The following is a 17,582-nucleotide window of genomic DNA, read 5'->3' as shown; positions in this document are numbered from 1 at the left end:
TTTGATCCATCTTTAACATTTCAGAATACTATTAATAACTGATGTTTTGGAGAAAAAAAGAATGACAGAAAGCTTATCTACCCCATATATCTCACCAACGCATTGGTAATTAAGGGACAGAACCTCTTGACTGACTAGGTAGCTTTGATTCTGTTTTATCGGAGAGGAAGGCTCTCAGACAAATTGCTGCTTTGTAACTGATTCTTTCTTTGACAACATAAGAACCTAGTGCTACGCTTTGCTTCCTGTCTCCTGCTTGAAAAAGAGTATGATCCTCAGTAGATAAACTGAAAGAGGAGCCAAAAAAATAAAGACAGTGAGATTTTAGGAGGTCAGTTGGCTGCAAACCTTAACAATTCATTATATGAAGTTTTTATTTGAGCTTAAAACCCCTGCATTCCTTTCAGCCCCAGCTTTCTCCTTTCTTAACTCTCCCTTTCTTTTTGCCAAGGCTGTCCATTTCTTAGTGGTCTAAATACCCTGGGCGCTGGGGACACTGAAAGCCCAGCTTCACTGCTACATAGCACATCCATGTAACAAAACTGCATTGTACTCCCAAATCTATTTAAATAAAATTAATTAATTAATTAATTTAATGTTAAAATGGCGTAGTTTTCAGCAATTCTACTATCTACTTGTGTAGGTGTTTCTCTGCAGAGAAAGGACACAAAGGAACAAGGGAGGGAGACCATAAAACCCTTTTTCTTACCCAACATTCTGAATTTTATCATTAATGGAATTTTTGTAACAGGAGATCCAGTTGTTGTGGCCCTTAGCCTTCCAACATCACCAGAGACCTGTCCAATTTAGCATTTGGAAGCGTATTGACTAAGGACTCTGGGGTTTGTTAAAAGACTGAATTTTAACACCAAAAAGCCATCATTCATTCAGTCTGCAAATGTGTTTTGAAACCTTACTATGTTCCAGATGTTGAATATGTGATGGTAAACAAAACAGATATGGTACACCTCCTTAAAAGCTTATAATTTGGCTGGGCGCAGTGGCTCACAACTCACAACTGTAATCCTTGCACTTTGAGAGGCCAAGGCAAGAGGATTACTTGAGCCCAGGAGTTCGAAGTTGCAGTGAACTGTAATCATGCCACTGTACTCCAGCCTGGCAATAGAGCAGGACCCTCTCTTAAAAAAAAAAAAAAAAAAAAACTTAGAACACAGGGGCCTGGCTTTGTCAAGATTGATGATGGTAAGAGGGCCGGGCGTGGTGGCTCACGCCTGTAATCCTAGCACTCTGGGAGGCTGTGGCAGGAGAATTGCTTGAGCTCAGCAGTTCCAGACCAGCCTGAGCAAGAACGAGACCTCGTCTCTACTAAAAATAGAAAGAAATTAGCCAAAACAGCTAAAAATAGAAAAATTTAGCCGGGCATGGTGGCACGTGCCTGTAGTCCCAGCTACTCAGAAGGCTGAGGCAGGAAGATTGCTTGAGCCCAGGAGTTTGAGGTTGTTGTGAGCTAAGTGGATGCCATGGCACTCTAGCCTGAGCAACAGAGTGAGACCCTGTCTCAAAAAAAAAATAAAAAAAATATTGATGGTAAGAGAATTTCCCTGTAGAAGCAATAATTGAGCCAAGTTCCAAAAGTCGAGTAGAAATAACTAATATAAGCAGAAGGGGAAAGATTATTCTGGGGAAAAGAAACAACGTATGAAAGGGGTCTAAGAATGAGAAGGCATTGTGGTGGAAATAAAACAAAGGGAAGAAGATAGGTTGTAGAAGTAGGCAGGGACCAGGTTATCATGACAGATCTTAGAGCAAATCTCGTCAAACTACGAATAGATTTACCCAGTGGTAATAGGGAGTTAACTAGGCAGGCAAAGTTCTAAAAAGTGTACAGATGCCTAGATCAGTTTTTTAATATGTATATGAGAAAGAAACAGACACTGACAGAAGCTGGACTTTTTGTTTTCCAGCTAAGATGTTAGAACCGGCTTCTCCAGAGGAAATGAAGATTGAGGCAGAGAAGGAGGAAGTGCAGGTTCAAATCTAAATTTGCAGAATCTAGTAATTCAGAAATTATTAAGATAGCAGGGATCAAGGGCCTCAGAAGGCTTGCACAGCAGTAATGCGATAGAAAAGTAGTAAATCCAAGATTGTTTTTCCAGTTCCTGTATTTATAGTCTTATTTCTACTTGTGTACTATTTGAGAAAGCAAATTTAAGAGTTTTAGGAAGCATGTTCATTTAGCAAGAGTGCCGAGGACAGAATGTTTGCAGTTTGCTCCCAGGAGCCAAGGATTTTGTTGTTGTTGGGCTTTGTTTGGTGTTTTTTCAATTGGTAAATTTGAGTCTCTTATTCATTCTTTTTTGAATTTGAAAGTTGCCATATTTAACAAATTACTAGACTCCAAGCCAGCTGTGGCCATTTTTAAAGCACATTACTTTAAAACATCACAAATAGATATTCTTTATAATAATATTTCTTTAGTGTAGCAAGATAAAGATAGCCTGAGAGTATACCAAAGAAGTCAAATCATCTTGCAGCCTTTTCCTACTAGGATTTTTTATCTGAACCACAAAACACAGAAAATTATTTTTGTAACTGTTTTCTCAATTGCCCCAGGATGGCACTAGAATAGGTAATTCTATTCTAGATGCATGCAAAAGAAGGCTTATCCATTGGATGCCTTAAAGGATTAAGGCTTAATTCTCTCCCTGAACCCCAGTCAAGAAAGTTTCTAAGGTATACAAAGAGCATTTACTTGTATGTTTATTCTGCATTAAAGTACTTTTACTATAATGACATAAATTCTTAGAAATATACTAAAGACATTTCCAAATGAGATCCTGAAAAATCATTATTTATATTGTCTTCCTGAAAAAAATATACATCATTCATTAATACTGCAACTAAAGTGTTAAAGGAATTCCTGTATATAATTTTCTTTGACTTTACAAAAACCTTTGAAAGACCGTTTTAAATTTAGCATATAAATCAAAAGTGAGTTGAGTAAAAACCTAACTCAGTTACTAAGTGCACGAATGCTTTCCTTGGATTGTGGTAACAAATATAATAGTAGATAAAGAGAGCAGTTTTATTTTAAATAGTATACTTTTTTTCCTACTGGCATTTTTAAGGTGTTGGGGAAAGTGTTGCAAAAAGTTGTAGTTCATCGTAATTCTAGTTTCACTAAATTTATATAATATTAATAATATAGGATAAATTTTCATTTGTGATGAAGACAAATTGTAAACTTGATTTCTTCCATAGATTTCTCATCCAAACATTTCTATGCCTCAGACAACACAATGAATAATTCCTTTTGTGTATATCATTGATCAGTATAGCACCTAAAATAACAAAAAAGAAAAAGATACTGTGTTTATTTTATTCCTTAGATCAGTACAATGGAACATGAATTTTCAATAAAGGAACATGGGTATGAAGTTCAGTTGAGAGAGATGGAAGACAGTAATAGAAATTCCACTATTGAACTGCGGCATCTCTTAGCGACTCAACAGAAGGCAGCGAATAGGTGGAAAGAAGAAACAAAGAAACTTACTGAAAGTGCAGAAATTAGAATCAGTAATCTAAAGTAAGTCCACTATTGTTTGACATGTTTTACAGAAGAAATGATTTAAACTATAGTTTATATCCTTGCCATAATCTTTTTATAAAAATATATAATTCTGGGTCTTATATTTTTATTCAGCAAATATTTATTGAACTATTATAAAATTATTAAGCATTATGAACCAAAACAGATACTGTATATTTTTGTAAATTTTATACATATTCCATAAAATAAAATAATTTTTATTTAGAAGCTTAGTACTATTTGCATAGTGGTAAACCATATATTATGTTCTACAGTTGCAATAGCATTTGTTTGTCTGGCAAAGCCTGAAATATTTGTTCTCTGGCCCTTTAAGAAAAACATTGCTGACCCTTCCTTAGAAAGAACTTGAGATTTTGTACTGAATGAGATGGAAAGCTCAAGAGCTTCAAGATGGTAATCACATTGGAGGGGTTTGAGCAAAGTGATGTGATCAGACTTAAATGTTCAACAGATGACTTTGCCATATGAAGAATAGACTATATTTTAGTAAACCTAAAAATGCTCTTTAAAAAATCTATTTTAAAAAAAAAGTATAGACTCTAGAGGGGCAAAGGTAAAAGAAGGGAGAAGAAGCCTATAATAGTCCAAATATGAAATGGTGTTTGCTTAGCCTATGTTTTAGAGTTGGAGATAATCAAAAAATGTTTGCTTTGAGCCATGTTAAATATGAGGTGCCCAAAAGACATTTAAGTCAGGATATCAACCAGTCAATGGTGTATGTAAGTTTGGCATTCAGGGGAGAGATTGCAGCAGGAGCTATAAATTTGTGAATCATTGACATACATCATGGAATGAGAACATTTTGAAAAGGAATATAGATAAAGAAATGAAGCTCTCTGAGGACTAGTTCCAAAATGTAAAGTTTAGAAAGAGGAAGATTCCACTGAAAGAGACTGAGAAAGTATATCCAGAGAAATAGGAATCAAGACAAAATGGTTTTAAAAATCTTCAGAAAGGGAATAAGCAATAATTGGTAATATTTATTGAACGCTTAATGTGTGTGTTCTAAGCAACTTACAAGTACTTAATCTTCACAACAACCCTACAAAGTATATAACATTATAATTTTGTTTTACAGATAGGGAAACTGAGGTCAAGGGAGATTAACTTGTACAAGGTCACATAGCTAATGAAGTCACAGATCCTGGTTTCAAATTCATTTTGGGTAAAGACAATATGATCTTAACCATTATGTTTTATAAGAAGCTATTAACTGGTTGAGTACAGTGAGGACTGAGAATGGACCTTTCAGTTTGGCAGTATGCAATGTTCTTTGTTAACTATAAGAGAAGTTTTGGTGGAATGCTGGAATGAAATGTATTTATTATAAATTCATTCTTTCATAAATTCATGATGAAAGAGAATTTCTGTTTCCAGTTAATGGTGAGCTAGGGAATTGGACCAACCCTACACCACAACTAAAAATGTTAGATGAATTATAAAAAGGATCTACTAAGAGCATTAGCAAACTAACAAAAATTATTGCCAGTTTGGCTCTATCTCAGGAATGCAAAGTTGTTATAACATTAGAAAATCAATTTATATAATTTACCACATTAACTTATTCAAAAAGAAAAATCGTAAGGTCTTCTTCATAGATACAGAAAAAGCATTTGATAAAATTTAATATTAATTCATGGATTTTTTTTTCCCAAAATACCTCTTAGCAAACTAGAAATAGAATTTCCTTAATTTGTGAAGGTATTTTCCTACAGCAAACATTATTCTTAATGGCAAAAAAATAATGTTAATAACATTCCTTTGAAGATTGAGAAGATGACAAGGAAGTCCACTCTTATTACTTCTATTAATCTTTGTACTGAACTCCTAATAAGTGCACTATGCAAGAAAAAAATAAAGCATTAACAAACTGGAAAAGAAAAAGAAAACAGTCATCCTTAAGAGACAACATGGTTGAATATGTAAAAATTCCTAAATAATTGGTAGACAAATTATTAGGCAAATATATAAAAACCAATTGTATATCTATATACCAGCAACAAACATCTCGAAAATTATACTTTAAAAATAGTAACATTTATAATTGCATCAAAAAACATCAAATACCTAGAAATAAATCTAACAAACAATATGTAAGGCTTCTCTTTGAAAATTGTAAATAATATTAAGAATGATTAAGAAAGCGTAAGTAAATAGAGGGATAGACCATGTTAATTGATTGGAATACTGTTATAATTATATCATTATCTACACCATCTATCTATAGATTAGTGTCATATTCCAGTCAGAATCCTAGCACATGGAGCAATATCTGAATTATATTAAGTAAAAAAGCAAGTATGTTAAATATTCCACCCTTTATCTAAGAGTGGGGAGTATGCATGCACCCGTGTGTGTGTTTGTATGTATATACATATATAAACAAACACATTATATATATATGTGAACACATTTCTAGTTTTAAAAATGAAGAGGTGAGCCAAAAAATAATTAAATTGGTAATCTATGAGAGGAGAGAGGGGATAGACTTTTTTAAATGACCTTTGTTTTGTAGATTTATAAGCTTAACTTTGGAATAATCTTAATGTTTATATCACTATTTTGCAAATTAAATCAAAATTTTAAAAAGAATACCTAAGAATCAAAAGTAAAATTAAATAAATTAACTTAATTATTTAGGAAGTTGACTACACAGATGAATTATTTCAAGTGATATTAAACATAGCAATTAGATTCTATATCCCTAAGGGGATAAATCTTAAGAATGAAAGGAAGTGCAAAATATCATAAACTGTTTATAGTAGTCGTATTGTTAGAAATAATATTGGTGGTGGTATTCTGAAACTCATAGGATAAAGCAGTTTAGTAATTATATAAATGTCTTTAAGAACCAAAATTTTCATCATAAAAGAAAAGAAACTCAAATTGAATAAACTTGTAATTCTAAATAGGAATTGGAAATATGAGTATATGAAGTCAAGATGTGTTTTACTCTTTAAAAAATGTGTATTTCCCAGCTCAGTCCTTTCAGTGGACAGTAAAAACATGACTCCATATTCAGTTGCAATGAGGTTTCCCAAAAGAAACCAGGGCTTCTTAGAGCTGAGTGATTTGGAAAAGGAAAGTATAAGATGAGACTAGAAAACACTTCATCGTAGCAACTGAGGTCATGTAATAAATACAAAAGGACCCACAGGCCGATTTGAGAAGGCCCCCACTGGCCCATGTGGGGGCAATTTGAACATCAAAAAGAATATCTGCAGTAAATTGAAACATTTCAAATATATTTTAAACATCCATAACTTCAAAATGGTATTAAATAAAGAAAAAAGTCTTTGGTCACCTTTGGAAGGTGATATGGAACCAATTCATTCTGAAAAAATATGAATAAAGGGAAAAAATAAGCATTTATTCTACCTTTACTTGCTATACTTTATCAATTGCCATTTGATCTTTCACACCATAAGAGCCCTTGCTTCACTGATTAGAGAACCAGTATGGGGATTTTGCCTGTTGCTCAGTATGTCTATACCAATTATGTATCTCAGAACCAGGGAAATAACCACAGGGTAAGATTATGGACATGCTTAGCCCACTGTGAAACTGCCCAAGCCAAAACTCCATTAATGGCCTGTCCTAAAAGAATCTCTTCTCTGGTTGGTGAACCACAGTGCAATTTCTGGGGTCTCCAGAAATTTGTCAGTTCAACAACAATGTCTAGTAATCCTGAAAATGTCTGGATTTCCTCTTCCCCATTGCATAGTCACCCTGCCAACTCTTCACAGGTCTTTTGTTAGGTGAAGGCCAGGAGGAAGTATATATGGGTGTATAACAGGGTTCTTCTTCAAAGGGACCTGCTTCCAGCCCACCTTCCTTCATTCAAGGGTCCAAACGTGAGAGCTGGTCGAAGGATCGTAACTCTCGTAGTGATTCAAATCAGACTGCAACTCACAAGAGCTAGAGCTTTTCTACTTCAGTAAATCAAGTAAGACTTTAGTAGGCTGCCCATCTGTTTCAGTTTGAAAAACACAGTGATCAAACTAGCAAAACCCAAAGACCTCTGCAGATAAGACTGATTACTGCTTTAATTCTACTACCCATTTCAGTAACCATGCCCACATTGTCTTTGAAATTTAATGCCACTACCTTGCCATTGCCATTGAGAATTCTATCACTTTCACTGAATTCAGGGATCCCAGTTCCATGGAAGCAGGTCCCACTGTTGTTTCTGTCCCACAGAGAATAGCCACCACAGAGCTCTCTGGGCTCGCAGTCTTGGTGAAGAGAATGTCCTCTGGATGCTTCTGAGGGACAGAGTTGAAGGATTGTTGAGCTGGTTTTATATTTTAAAAATCCGCTCTAACCTTCTGATCTCCCTAATCCTTTGGTAACTTCCTTTATACCAGAAGTTCTCAAATGGGGATGATTTTGCTCTCTTCTCCCGTCTACTACCCCCAAATATTTGTCTCAATATCTGGAGACATTAAGAAATGCTCCTAGCATCTTGTATATAGAGACTGGGCATGGTGTCAAACATCCTACAATGCACGGGACAGCCTCCCACTACAAAACATTTTCTAGCCCAAAATGTCAGTAGTGCCAAGGCTGGGAAACTCTGCTCTACATTATACAAAGAAACTTATGACATTTCAGTATAGGTCACGTTTAAGTACAAATTTCATTCATCTAACTAAGCAAACTTGAGATACTCAAGCTAACACAGTGATTCCAGAATATCTATTTTGTGAGCCCATATTGATAAATTTGGGCCAATCCAACATTTTATTCTTTCGACTATAATCTAGCACCCATAGGATCCATTCTCACATACACTCCCAAGGTTTCTCTCCATATATAAAATTGGCAAAATCATATAATTATTTTGGTGTATTCTCCCTCCTCACAGATCATGTCTTGTAGTTCATCCTCTAGAGCAAGATAGACTTGAGTCTGGCTGTAGGTTTAGAAGCAGTGAGTGAGGGTAGGGTAAATCCTAAGGAGAACCACCTATGCCTTGCAAGGCAATGTCCTCCCATTACAAATTCTTCAGGTAAGGAAGACTTACCTTCCCAAATAGGGTGGAAGGACTGTTTCTACTGGCAAAGAAAGCATAGCAGAATTTAAGGATTCAAGGCCCCAGCTTCATTCTAGCCACCTTGTTGTACAGTAGATCTTGAACTTATTCCTACTATCTAACTCAAATTTTATATCCTATGACCAACATCTCTCCACCCATCACTCACTCCCCCAAGCTGTGGTAACTACCATTCTTCCCTCTATCTCTATGAGTTCGACCTTTTTAGATTCCACATATAAGTGAGATCATATGGTGTATTTGTCTTTGTGTGCCTGGCTTATTTCACTTAGTATACTGTCTTCCAGTTTCATCCATGTTGTCACAAATTGTAGAATTTCCTACTTTTCAAAGGCTGAATAATATTCCATTTTGTACATATACCACATTATCTTTATCCATCCATTCATTGATGGACACTTAAGTTGATTTCGTATCTTGGCTATTGTGAATAATGTTGCAGTAAACATGGGAGTGCAGATATCTCTTTGACATATTGACTTCATTTCCTTTAGATGTATACCCAGAAGTAGTATTGCTGGATCATATGGTAGTTCTATTTTTAATTTTTGGAAGGCCCTTCATACTGCTTTCCATAATGGCTGTACTAAGTTACTTCTCAATAGTGTATAGGGTTCCTTTTTCTCCACATCCTGGCCAACACTTGTTATCTTTTGTCTTTTTGATAATAGCCATTCCAACAGGTGTGAGATGATAGCTCATTAATTAGCATTTTCCTAATTATTAGTAAAATTGAGCATTTTTCATATACCTGTTGGCCATTCATATGTCTTCTTTTGAGGTATGTCTATTCAGATCCTTTGCCCATTTTTTAATTAGATTACTTGTCTTCTTACTGTTGAATTGTTTAAATTCCTCATATATTTTACGTATTAATCCTTTATCAGATATGTGGTTTGCAAATATTTTCATCCATTCCATGTGTTGTCTTTCTTTACTCTGTTCTTTCCTTTGCTGGGCAAAAACTTTTTAGTTTGATATAATCCCATTTGTCTATATTTGCTTTTCTTGCCTCTTCTTTTGGGCATCTATCTAAAAAATCATTGCCCAGACCATTGTCATGGAACTCTTCCCCTGTGTTTTAGTCTAGTAGTTTTACAATTCTAGGTCTTATGTTTAAGTCTTTCATCCATTTTGAGTTGATTTTTGTTCCATCACCATCTATTGAACAGACTGTCCTTTCCCCATTGTGTGTTCACGGCACCTTTGTTGAAAGTCAGTTGTCCATAAATGGGTGAATTTATTTCTGTTTTTATGCCCCTACCATGCTGTTTGATTACTATAGCTTTGTAGTATATTTTGAAGTCAGCTAGTATAATGGCTCCAGCTTTGCTTTTCTTTCTCAAAATTTATTTGGCTGGGCAAGGTACAATGGCTCATGCCTGTAATCCTAGCACTGTAGGAGGCCAAGATGGGAGAATCGCTTGGGGCAAGGAGTTGGAGACCAGCCTGGGCAATATAATGAAACCTCATCTCTACAAAAAATTTAAAAATTAGCTGGGCATGGTGGTATGCCCCTGTAGTCCTAGCTACTTGGGAGGCTGAGGCAAGAGGATTTCTTGAACCCAGGAGTTTGAGATTTCAGTGAGCCATGATCGCACCACTGCACTCTAGCCTGGGTGACAGAATGAGACTCTGTCTCAAAAAATAAATAAAATTTTTAAACAACTAACAAATAAAAAAAAATGGTTTGGCTGTTTGGGGTCTTTTGTGGTTCTATACAAATTTTAGGATTGTTTTTTCTATTTCTGTGAAAAATGTCATTGGAATTTTGATAAGATTGCATTGAATCAGATCACTTTGAGTATTGTGGACATTTTAACAATATTAATTCTTCCAGTCTATAAACACAGAATATCTTTCCAATTATTTGTGTCTTCTTCAGTTTCTTTCATCAATTTTTTTTATAGTTTTCAGTATAGAGATCTTTCACCTCCTTGGTTAAATTTATTCCCAGTTATTTTAATGTTTCAGTAGCTATTGTAAATGGGATTATTTTCTTGATTTCATTTTCAGATAGATCACCGATCAGTGTATAGAAATGCTACTGATTTTTGTGTGTCGATTTTGTATCCTGCAACTTTGCTGAATTCATCTTTAGATTTTAAGTTATATAGATCTTAGATTTTATAAATGCATATTTTAATATATTAATATAAGGTTAAATATATTTGACCAACAAACACCTTAATTTCTGTAATAAATGTCCTATAAACTGAATTTTTATTACTAAATCTTATTTTAAATGCTCCACGATGGTTCCTCCTTTTGAAAAAAAGAAAAAAAGTAGATACTATAAGAAAGAAAATTTATTTCAGTTCTGTCTTCAATTATAGACAAATCTATGATTGTCATGAATTATTTCACCTCCAAAACATAAACTGAGGCAGAGATCTGGCATGAGTATAAAAGAAAGGTGTTCCCACATGTGGCACATGCAAAAGATTAAAACAGAGAGTGGAGATGAGAAAGGAGACTTGAATTAATTTAGAGGAAGATAGAGAACTATATCAGTGATAGTAAACCAGATGGGCTATAATCGTAAAAAAAAAAAAAAAAAAAAAAAGGATAAACTGAAAATATACAGAGTAAATCTCAAAACATGAAACCCTAAAAAAAAAAAAAAAAAAAATGAAACCCTAGTAGCTATCATTATTTGGTACAATCACTAAATGATTATAGTACCTACTATGATATTAACAAGGTGATACTAGATTGTAAAGTCACCCATCTTTTGGTAAAATTCTTTCTGAAGAGCTAAATCAAGATAATAAAAAGCTTCCTTAATTACTCAAACCCAGTTTTCAAATATTGAGAAATATAATAGATTTTATGGATAAACATAATGATCTGGCTTGAGAGTTTAAGGTAGGAAATAAGCCACAGAAAAAAAGATTCAAAGCTCAGCAGTAAGTAAGAATTTTGGAGGACCATATTTACTGGAACATAAATACATTTGTAACCAAAAATTAATATTAATAGTAAATGACATCTTTAATGATTTCTGGTTTAAAATTCTGTACTAGCACATGTTTATATAATGAAATATATCTGCATTTGTTGGCTTTTAAGATACAACAATTCCCACAGAGATTATTTTGATTTGTTCTTCACTATTGAAGACTTTCATTACCAGCATCATTGCTGAATTACTAATCTCTTTCTTCTGAAGCTCTCAATTTCACCCATTTGGAGTGGAAAAAAGAAATTTACAATTTCTGCTTCTAAAAAAAACTGCCTAGTGTCTGTCTGTCTGTCTCTCTCTCTCTCTCTCTCCCCCCCCCACCTTCTCTTAAAGGGTTTTAGATGCCTACGCCTGTATTTAAAGTGCAAATAGTTTTTTCTTTCTCTATTCCTCTTCTTCCCTATGTTTTATCAAGCTGATTTTATCCAGATGTTTCAATAATTTTTCTTTTACTTTTTATCTTTATGTGCTCACATATAAGCTTCAAAGGAACTAGGCCTTCTGATCTTCTCAAATTATTTTTATAAAAAAGATATTCATTCATATGCTATTAATTATCATCTCTCTGTTGAATTCTTCACCACACCCCCTACAGCTCTACATCTTACCTGCTACTTGTACTAATTTCGTAACTGTCTATAGGACATTTATTGTATATCTTGTTAGTATTCTAATTTCTACATTCCAAAACCTAATTTACAATATTACATCTTCCAAATAAGATTTCTACTTTGAACAGTCTTTTCTGTGTTATTGATACAACTGTTTCCCTAATTCCTAGATATAAAACGCTGTAGTCATCTTTGACTCATTCTTTGCTTTCATCCTCTTTCAACAACCAAATACCATTCATTCTTCTTTTGAAATGCCTTCTGTCTTTCAATTCCCAATTCTATTACTCTGGAACTGCATTAGTTATCTATTGCTAGGTAACAAATTACTCCAAAATTTAAAGTCTTAAAGACAATATTTATTATTTTATAATTTCATGAGTCAAGAATTTTGAGAATGACTTATCTTGGTGACTCTGGCTCAAGGTATCTTGTGAGGTTGCAATCAAAATGTCATCTGGAAAATTGTTGAGGGCTAGAGGGTCTACTTCCCAGCTCATCCACATGATTGTTGACAAAAGATCTAACTCCCTATTTATGTCCAGAAACCTGTTCCTTGCCACATGGCCTCTCCAGAGAGAAGCTTGATTATCCTCATGACATGGCAGCTGTCTTGCCACAGAGCAAACAACCCAAGAGAGAGCACCCTTTGTGACCTAGTCTCCTAAGTTATCTATCATCACTTTTTCTTTTTCTTTTTTTTTTTAATTTAAATAGATTAAATAGGGGGTATAAGTGATTTTTGTTGCATAGCTGAATTGGATAGTGGAGAAGTCTAGGCTTTTAATGTACCCATCACCTGAGTAGTGTACTTTCTACCCAGTAGGTAATTCTTTATCCCTCATCCTCCTCCCACCCTCTCCCTCTGAGTCTCCAGTGTCCATCAAGTTACTCTTTATGATCATGCTCACCCCCACGTCCCCCATGCCCATTGCTTACCTCCCAGTTATAAGTGAGAACATGCAGTATTTGCTTTTTATTCCTGGGTTACTTCACTTAAGAAAATGGCTCCACTTCCATCCAAGTTTCTGCAAAAGACCTTATTTTATTCTTTTTGATAGCTAATTAGTATTCCATGGCGCGTGTGTGTGTGTGTATGTGTGTGTGTGTATGTATGTGTGTGTGTGTGTGTGTGTGTGTGTGTGTGTATAACATTTTCTTTATCCACTCATCCATTGGTGGTCACTTAGGTTGGTTCCTTATCTTTGCAATTGTGAACTGTGCTGTGATAAACATATGGGTGCAAGTGTCTTTTTTATAAAATGACTTATTTTCCTAGGGGTAGCTACCCAGTAGTGGGATTGCTGGATCGAATGGTATATCTCCTTTTAGTTCTTTGAGAAATCTACATACTATTTTCCGTAAAGGTTGCAGTAACTTACATTCCCGCCAACAGTATATAAGCATTCCCTTTTCACCACATCTGCACCAGCATCTCTTGTTTTTTGACTTTTTGACAATGGCCATTCTGACAGGGGTAAGGTGGTATCTCATTATAATTTTGATTTACATTTCCCTAGTGATTAGTGATGTTGACCACTTTTCATATGTTTTTTAGCCATTTGTTTCTCTTATTTTGAAAAATGTCTGTTCATGCCTTTTGCCCAGTTTTTAATGGAGATATTTGTTTTTATCTTACTGATTTGAGTTCTTTGTAGATTCTGGATATTAGGCCTTTGTCAAATGTGTAGCTTACAACTATTTACTCTCATTCCATAGCTTGTCTATTTACTCTGTTGAGTATATCTTCTGCTTTGCAGAAGCTTTTTAATTTAATTGTCCCATTTATTTATTTTCAGTTTTGTTGCATTTGCTTTTGAGGTCTTACTCATAAATTCTTTACCTACACCAATGTTGAGGATTTTTTCTAAGTTTTCTTCCAATATTTTTATGGTTTCAGGTCTTACACTTAAGGCTTTAATCCATCTTGAGTTAATTTTTATATATGGTGAGAGATAGGGATCCCATTTCATTCTTCTCCATCTGGCTAACCAATTTTCCCAGCATCATTTATTGAATAGAGTGTCCTTCTCCCAGTATATACCTTTTTTCTGCTTTGTTGAAGATCATTTGGTTGTAGGTGTTTGGCTTTATTTCTGGGTTCTCGATTCTATTCCATTGATCTATGTGTCTGCTTTGATACCAGTACCATGCTATTTTGGTTACTATTACCTTGTAGTATAATTTGAAGTGAGGTAATATAATGCCTCCAGATTTGTTATTTTAGCTTAAGATTACTTTTGCTATTTGTGTTCTTTTGGTTCCATATGAATTTTAGGGTTTTTTTTTTTAATTCTCTGAAAAATGACATTGATGTTTTGATAGGAATTGCATTGAATCTATAGATTACTTTGGGCAGTATGGACATTTTCACAGTATTGATTCATGAACATGGAATGCTTTTCCATTTGCTTGTGTCATCTGCAGTTTCTTTCATCAGGTGTTTGTAGTTCTCCTGATAGAGATCTTTCACCTCCTTGGTTAAGTATATTCCAAGGGTTTTTTTTTTTTTTTTTGCAACTATTGTAAATGGAATTGAGTTGTTGATTTGATTCTCAACTTGGTTGTTATTAGCATATAGAAATGCCACTGATTTGTGTATGTAAATTTTGTTACATGAGACTTTGCTGAATTCATTTATTAATTCTAGGAGTCTTTTGGAGGCGTCGTAAGGGTTTTCTAGGTATTTGATCATATCATCAGAAAACAGGTATAGTTTGACTTCCTTTCTTCCAATTTGGATGCCCTCTATTTCTTTCTCTAGCCTGATTGCTCGAAGTAGGACTTCCAATACTGTGTTGAATAGAATTGGTGAAAGTGGGCACCCTTGTCTGATTCTGGTTCTTAGGGGGAATGCTTTCTACTTTTCTCTATTCAGTATGAAGTTGGCCGTGGGTTTGTCATATATGGCTTTTACTGTTTTAAGCTATGTTCCTTCTATGCCTAGTTTGTTAAGGGTTTTTATCATGAAGTGGTGCTGGATTTTATCAAATGCTTTTTCTGCATCTATTGAGATGATCATATGGTTTTTGTTTTTAATTCTGTTTATGTGGTGAATGAGATTTATTCATTTGCATATGTTGAGCCATCCTTGCATACCTTGGATAACACCCACTTGATCATGATGAATTATCTTTTTATTGTGCTATTGGATTTAGTTTACTAGCATTTTTTTTTATTTCGGGATATTATGGGGGTACAAACATTTTGGTTACAAGATATGACTTTGCCTCACCCAAGCCAGGGATAGAGCTGTGCCCTTCCCCCATACAGTGCTCACTGCATCCATTAGTTGTGACTTTATCCACCCCCACCCCTCAACACCCAGTGAATATTACTACCATGTAAGCGTTTACTAGCATTTTGTTGAGGATTTTTCAGTCTATGTTCATGAGAGATATCGGTCTGAAGTTTTCTGGGTTTTTTTGCTGTGTCCTTTCCTGGCTTTGGTATCAGGGTAGTGCTGGCTTTGTAGAATGAGTTAGAGAGGATTACCTCCTTCTTGATGTTATGAAACAGTTTCAATACGATAGGTACCAGTTCTTCTTTGTATAATAAGTCTGGTAGACTTTGGCTGTGAATCTATCTGGTCCTCAGCTTTTTTTTGTTGGGAGAATTTTTATTACAGGTCCAATCTTTCTACTCATTATTGGTCTGTTCAGGATTTGTATTTCTTCTTGATTCAAGCTTGGGAGGTAATATATTTCCAAAAATTTATCCGTTTCCTATAGATTTTCTAGTTCATGTGCATAGATTTGTTCATAGTAGTCTCAGATGCTCTTTTATATTTCTGTGGTATTAGTTGTAATGTCTCCTTTTTCATTTCTGACTGAGCTAATTTGAATTCTTTCTCTTCTATTTCTGGTTAAACTAGCTAGTGGTCTATCAATTTTTTTTTTATCTCTTCAGAGAAACAGCTTTTTGTTTTGTTGATCCTTTGTATTGTTTTTTAGTTTCCATACCATTTGGTTCTTCTCCGATTTTTGTTATTTCTTTTCTTCTGCTATCTTTGAATTTGGTTTGTTCTTCTTTTTTCTAGTTCCTTAAGGTATGACATTAGGTTGTTAATTTTTGATCTTTCTTTTGATGTAGGTATTTAAGTCTATGAATTTCCCTCTTTGCACTGCTTTTTTGTATCCCAGAAATTTGGGGAGCGTGAGTCACCATTGTTATTCAATTCAAAAATTTTGTTTCCATTTTGATTATATCATTGACCCAAAAAATCATACATCAGTAGGTTGTTTAATTTCCATGTATTTGTGTAGTTTTGAGAGTTCCTCTTGGAATTGATTTCTAGTTTTCTTCCTCTGAGAAGATACATGGTGTAATTTTGATTTTTTAAAATTTGATAAGACCTGTTTTACAGCCTAACATTGTCTATCTTAGAAAGTGTCCCATGAGCTGATGAGAAGATAGACCTAAACATAGAAAGGAAAACAATACAACCTCTTGAAGCAAATTGAAAAAAATCTTGTAATAAGCAAAAATTTCTTGCATAGGACACAAGAACAAATTATAAAAGAAAAAAACTTGATAAAGTGGACTACATTATAGTAAAAGCTTCTGCTCTTCAAAAGCCACCATTAAGAAAATGAAAACAGGCCGGGCGTGGTGGCTCACGCCTGTAATCCTAGCACTCTGGGAGACTGAGGCGGGCGGATTGTTTGAGCTCAGGAGTTCGAGACCAGCCTGAGCAAGAGCGAGACCCCGTCTCTACTAAAAATAGAAAGAAATTATCTGGACAACTAAAAATATATAGAAAAAATTAGCTGGGCGTGGTGGCACATGCCTGTAGTCCCAGCTACTCGGGAGGCTGAGACAGAAGGATTGCTTGAGCCCAGGAGTTTGAGGTTGCTGTGAGCTAGGCTGACGCCACGGCACTCACTCTAGCCCGGGCAAAAAGAGTGAGACTCTGTCTCAAAAAAAATAAAAAATAAAAAATAAAAAGACAATAGCAGTGAACAAAACAGGCAAAAACCCCTGCCCTCATAGAGCTTTCATTATATGGGGGAGACAGTAAATAAGAGAAATTTAATAATAATTATATTTATTAATAATAACGTGATAATAATACTAAAAAAATAAAGCAGAAAAAGGGAATAGACATTGTATATATTTTTGAGAGAACACAATTTTAGAAAGGATCAACAGGGATAATTATCATCTGCTCTCCTGCCCTTTCTTCCCTTCTTCCGTGGCCAAACACAGTCCTGGTTGAATGGAACTCATTATTCTCTCTGTACCTTCACCCATTCAGCTCAAGGTAGCTGAAAAAAACACACACACAAGAGAGTGGGATTAAAGGCATACGAATGGGAACAGAAGAGATCAAACTCTCACTATTTGCTGATGACATGATATTATATCTAGAAAACCCCA

The 17,582-nt window shown here is 34.7% G+C and overlaps 1 protein-coding gene across 1 annotated transcript in view; it reads left to right on the top strand.

Moving 5' to 3' along the window:
• SCLT1 (sodium channel and clathrin linker 1) overlaps nucleotides 1–17,582 on the top strand; it is a 214,721-nt gene that overhangs the window by 137,167 nt on the left and 59,972 nt on the right. The window contains exons 15-17 of the mRNA XM_012643284.1: nucleotides 3,351–3,547; nucleotides 4,810–4,822; nucleotides 17,471–17,495. Of these exons, the coding sequence (XP_012498738.1) occupies nucleotides 3,351–3,547; nucleotides 4,810–4,822; nucleotides 17,471–17,495 (235 nt within the window). The remainder of the gene's footprint in view (nucleotides 1–3,350; nucleotides 3,548–4,809; nucleotides 4,823–17,470; nucleotides 17,496–17,582) is intronic.

Source organism: Propithecus coquereli, unplaced genomic scaffold (assembly GCF_000956105.1).
Source record: "Propithecus coquereli isolate 6110/MARCELLA unplaced genomic scaffold, Pcoq_1.0 Scaffold195, whole genome shotgun sequence".
NCBI classification, from domain to species: Eukaryota; Metazoa; Chordata; class Mammalia; order Primates; family Indriidae; genus Propithecus; species Propithecus coquereli.
Note: the sequence above shows the minus strand (reverse complement) of the source record. Positions and strands in the feature narration are given on the sequence as shown.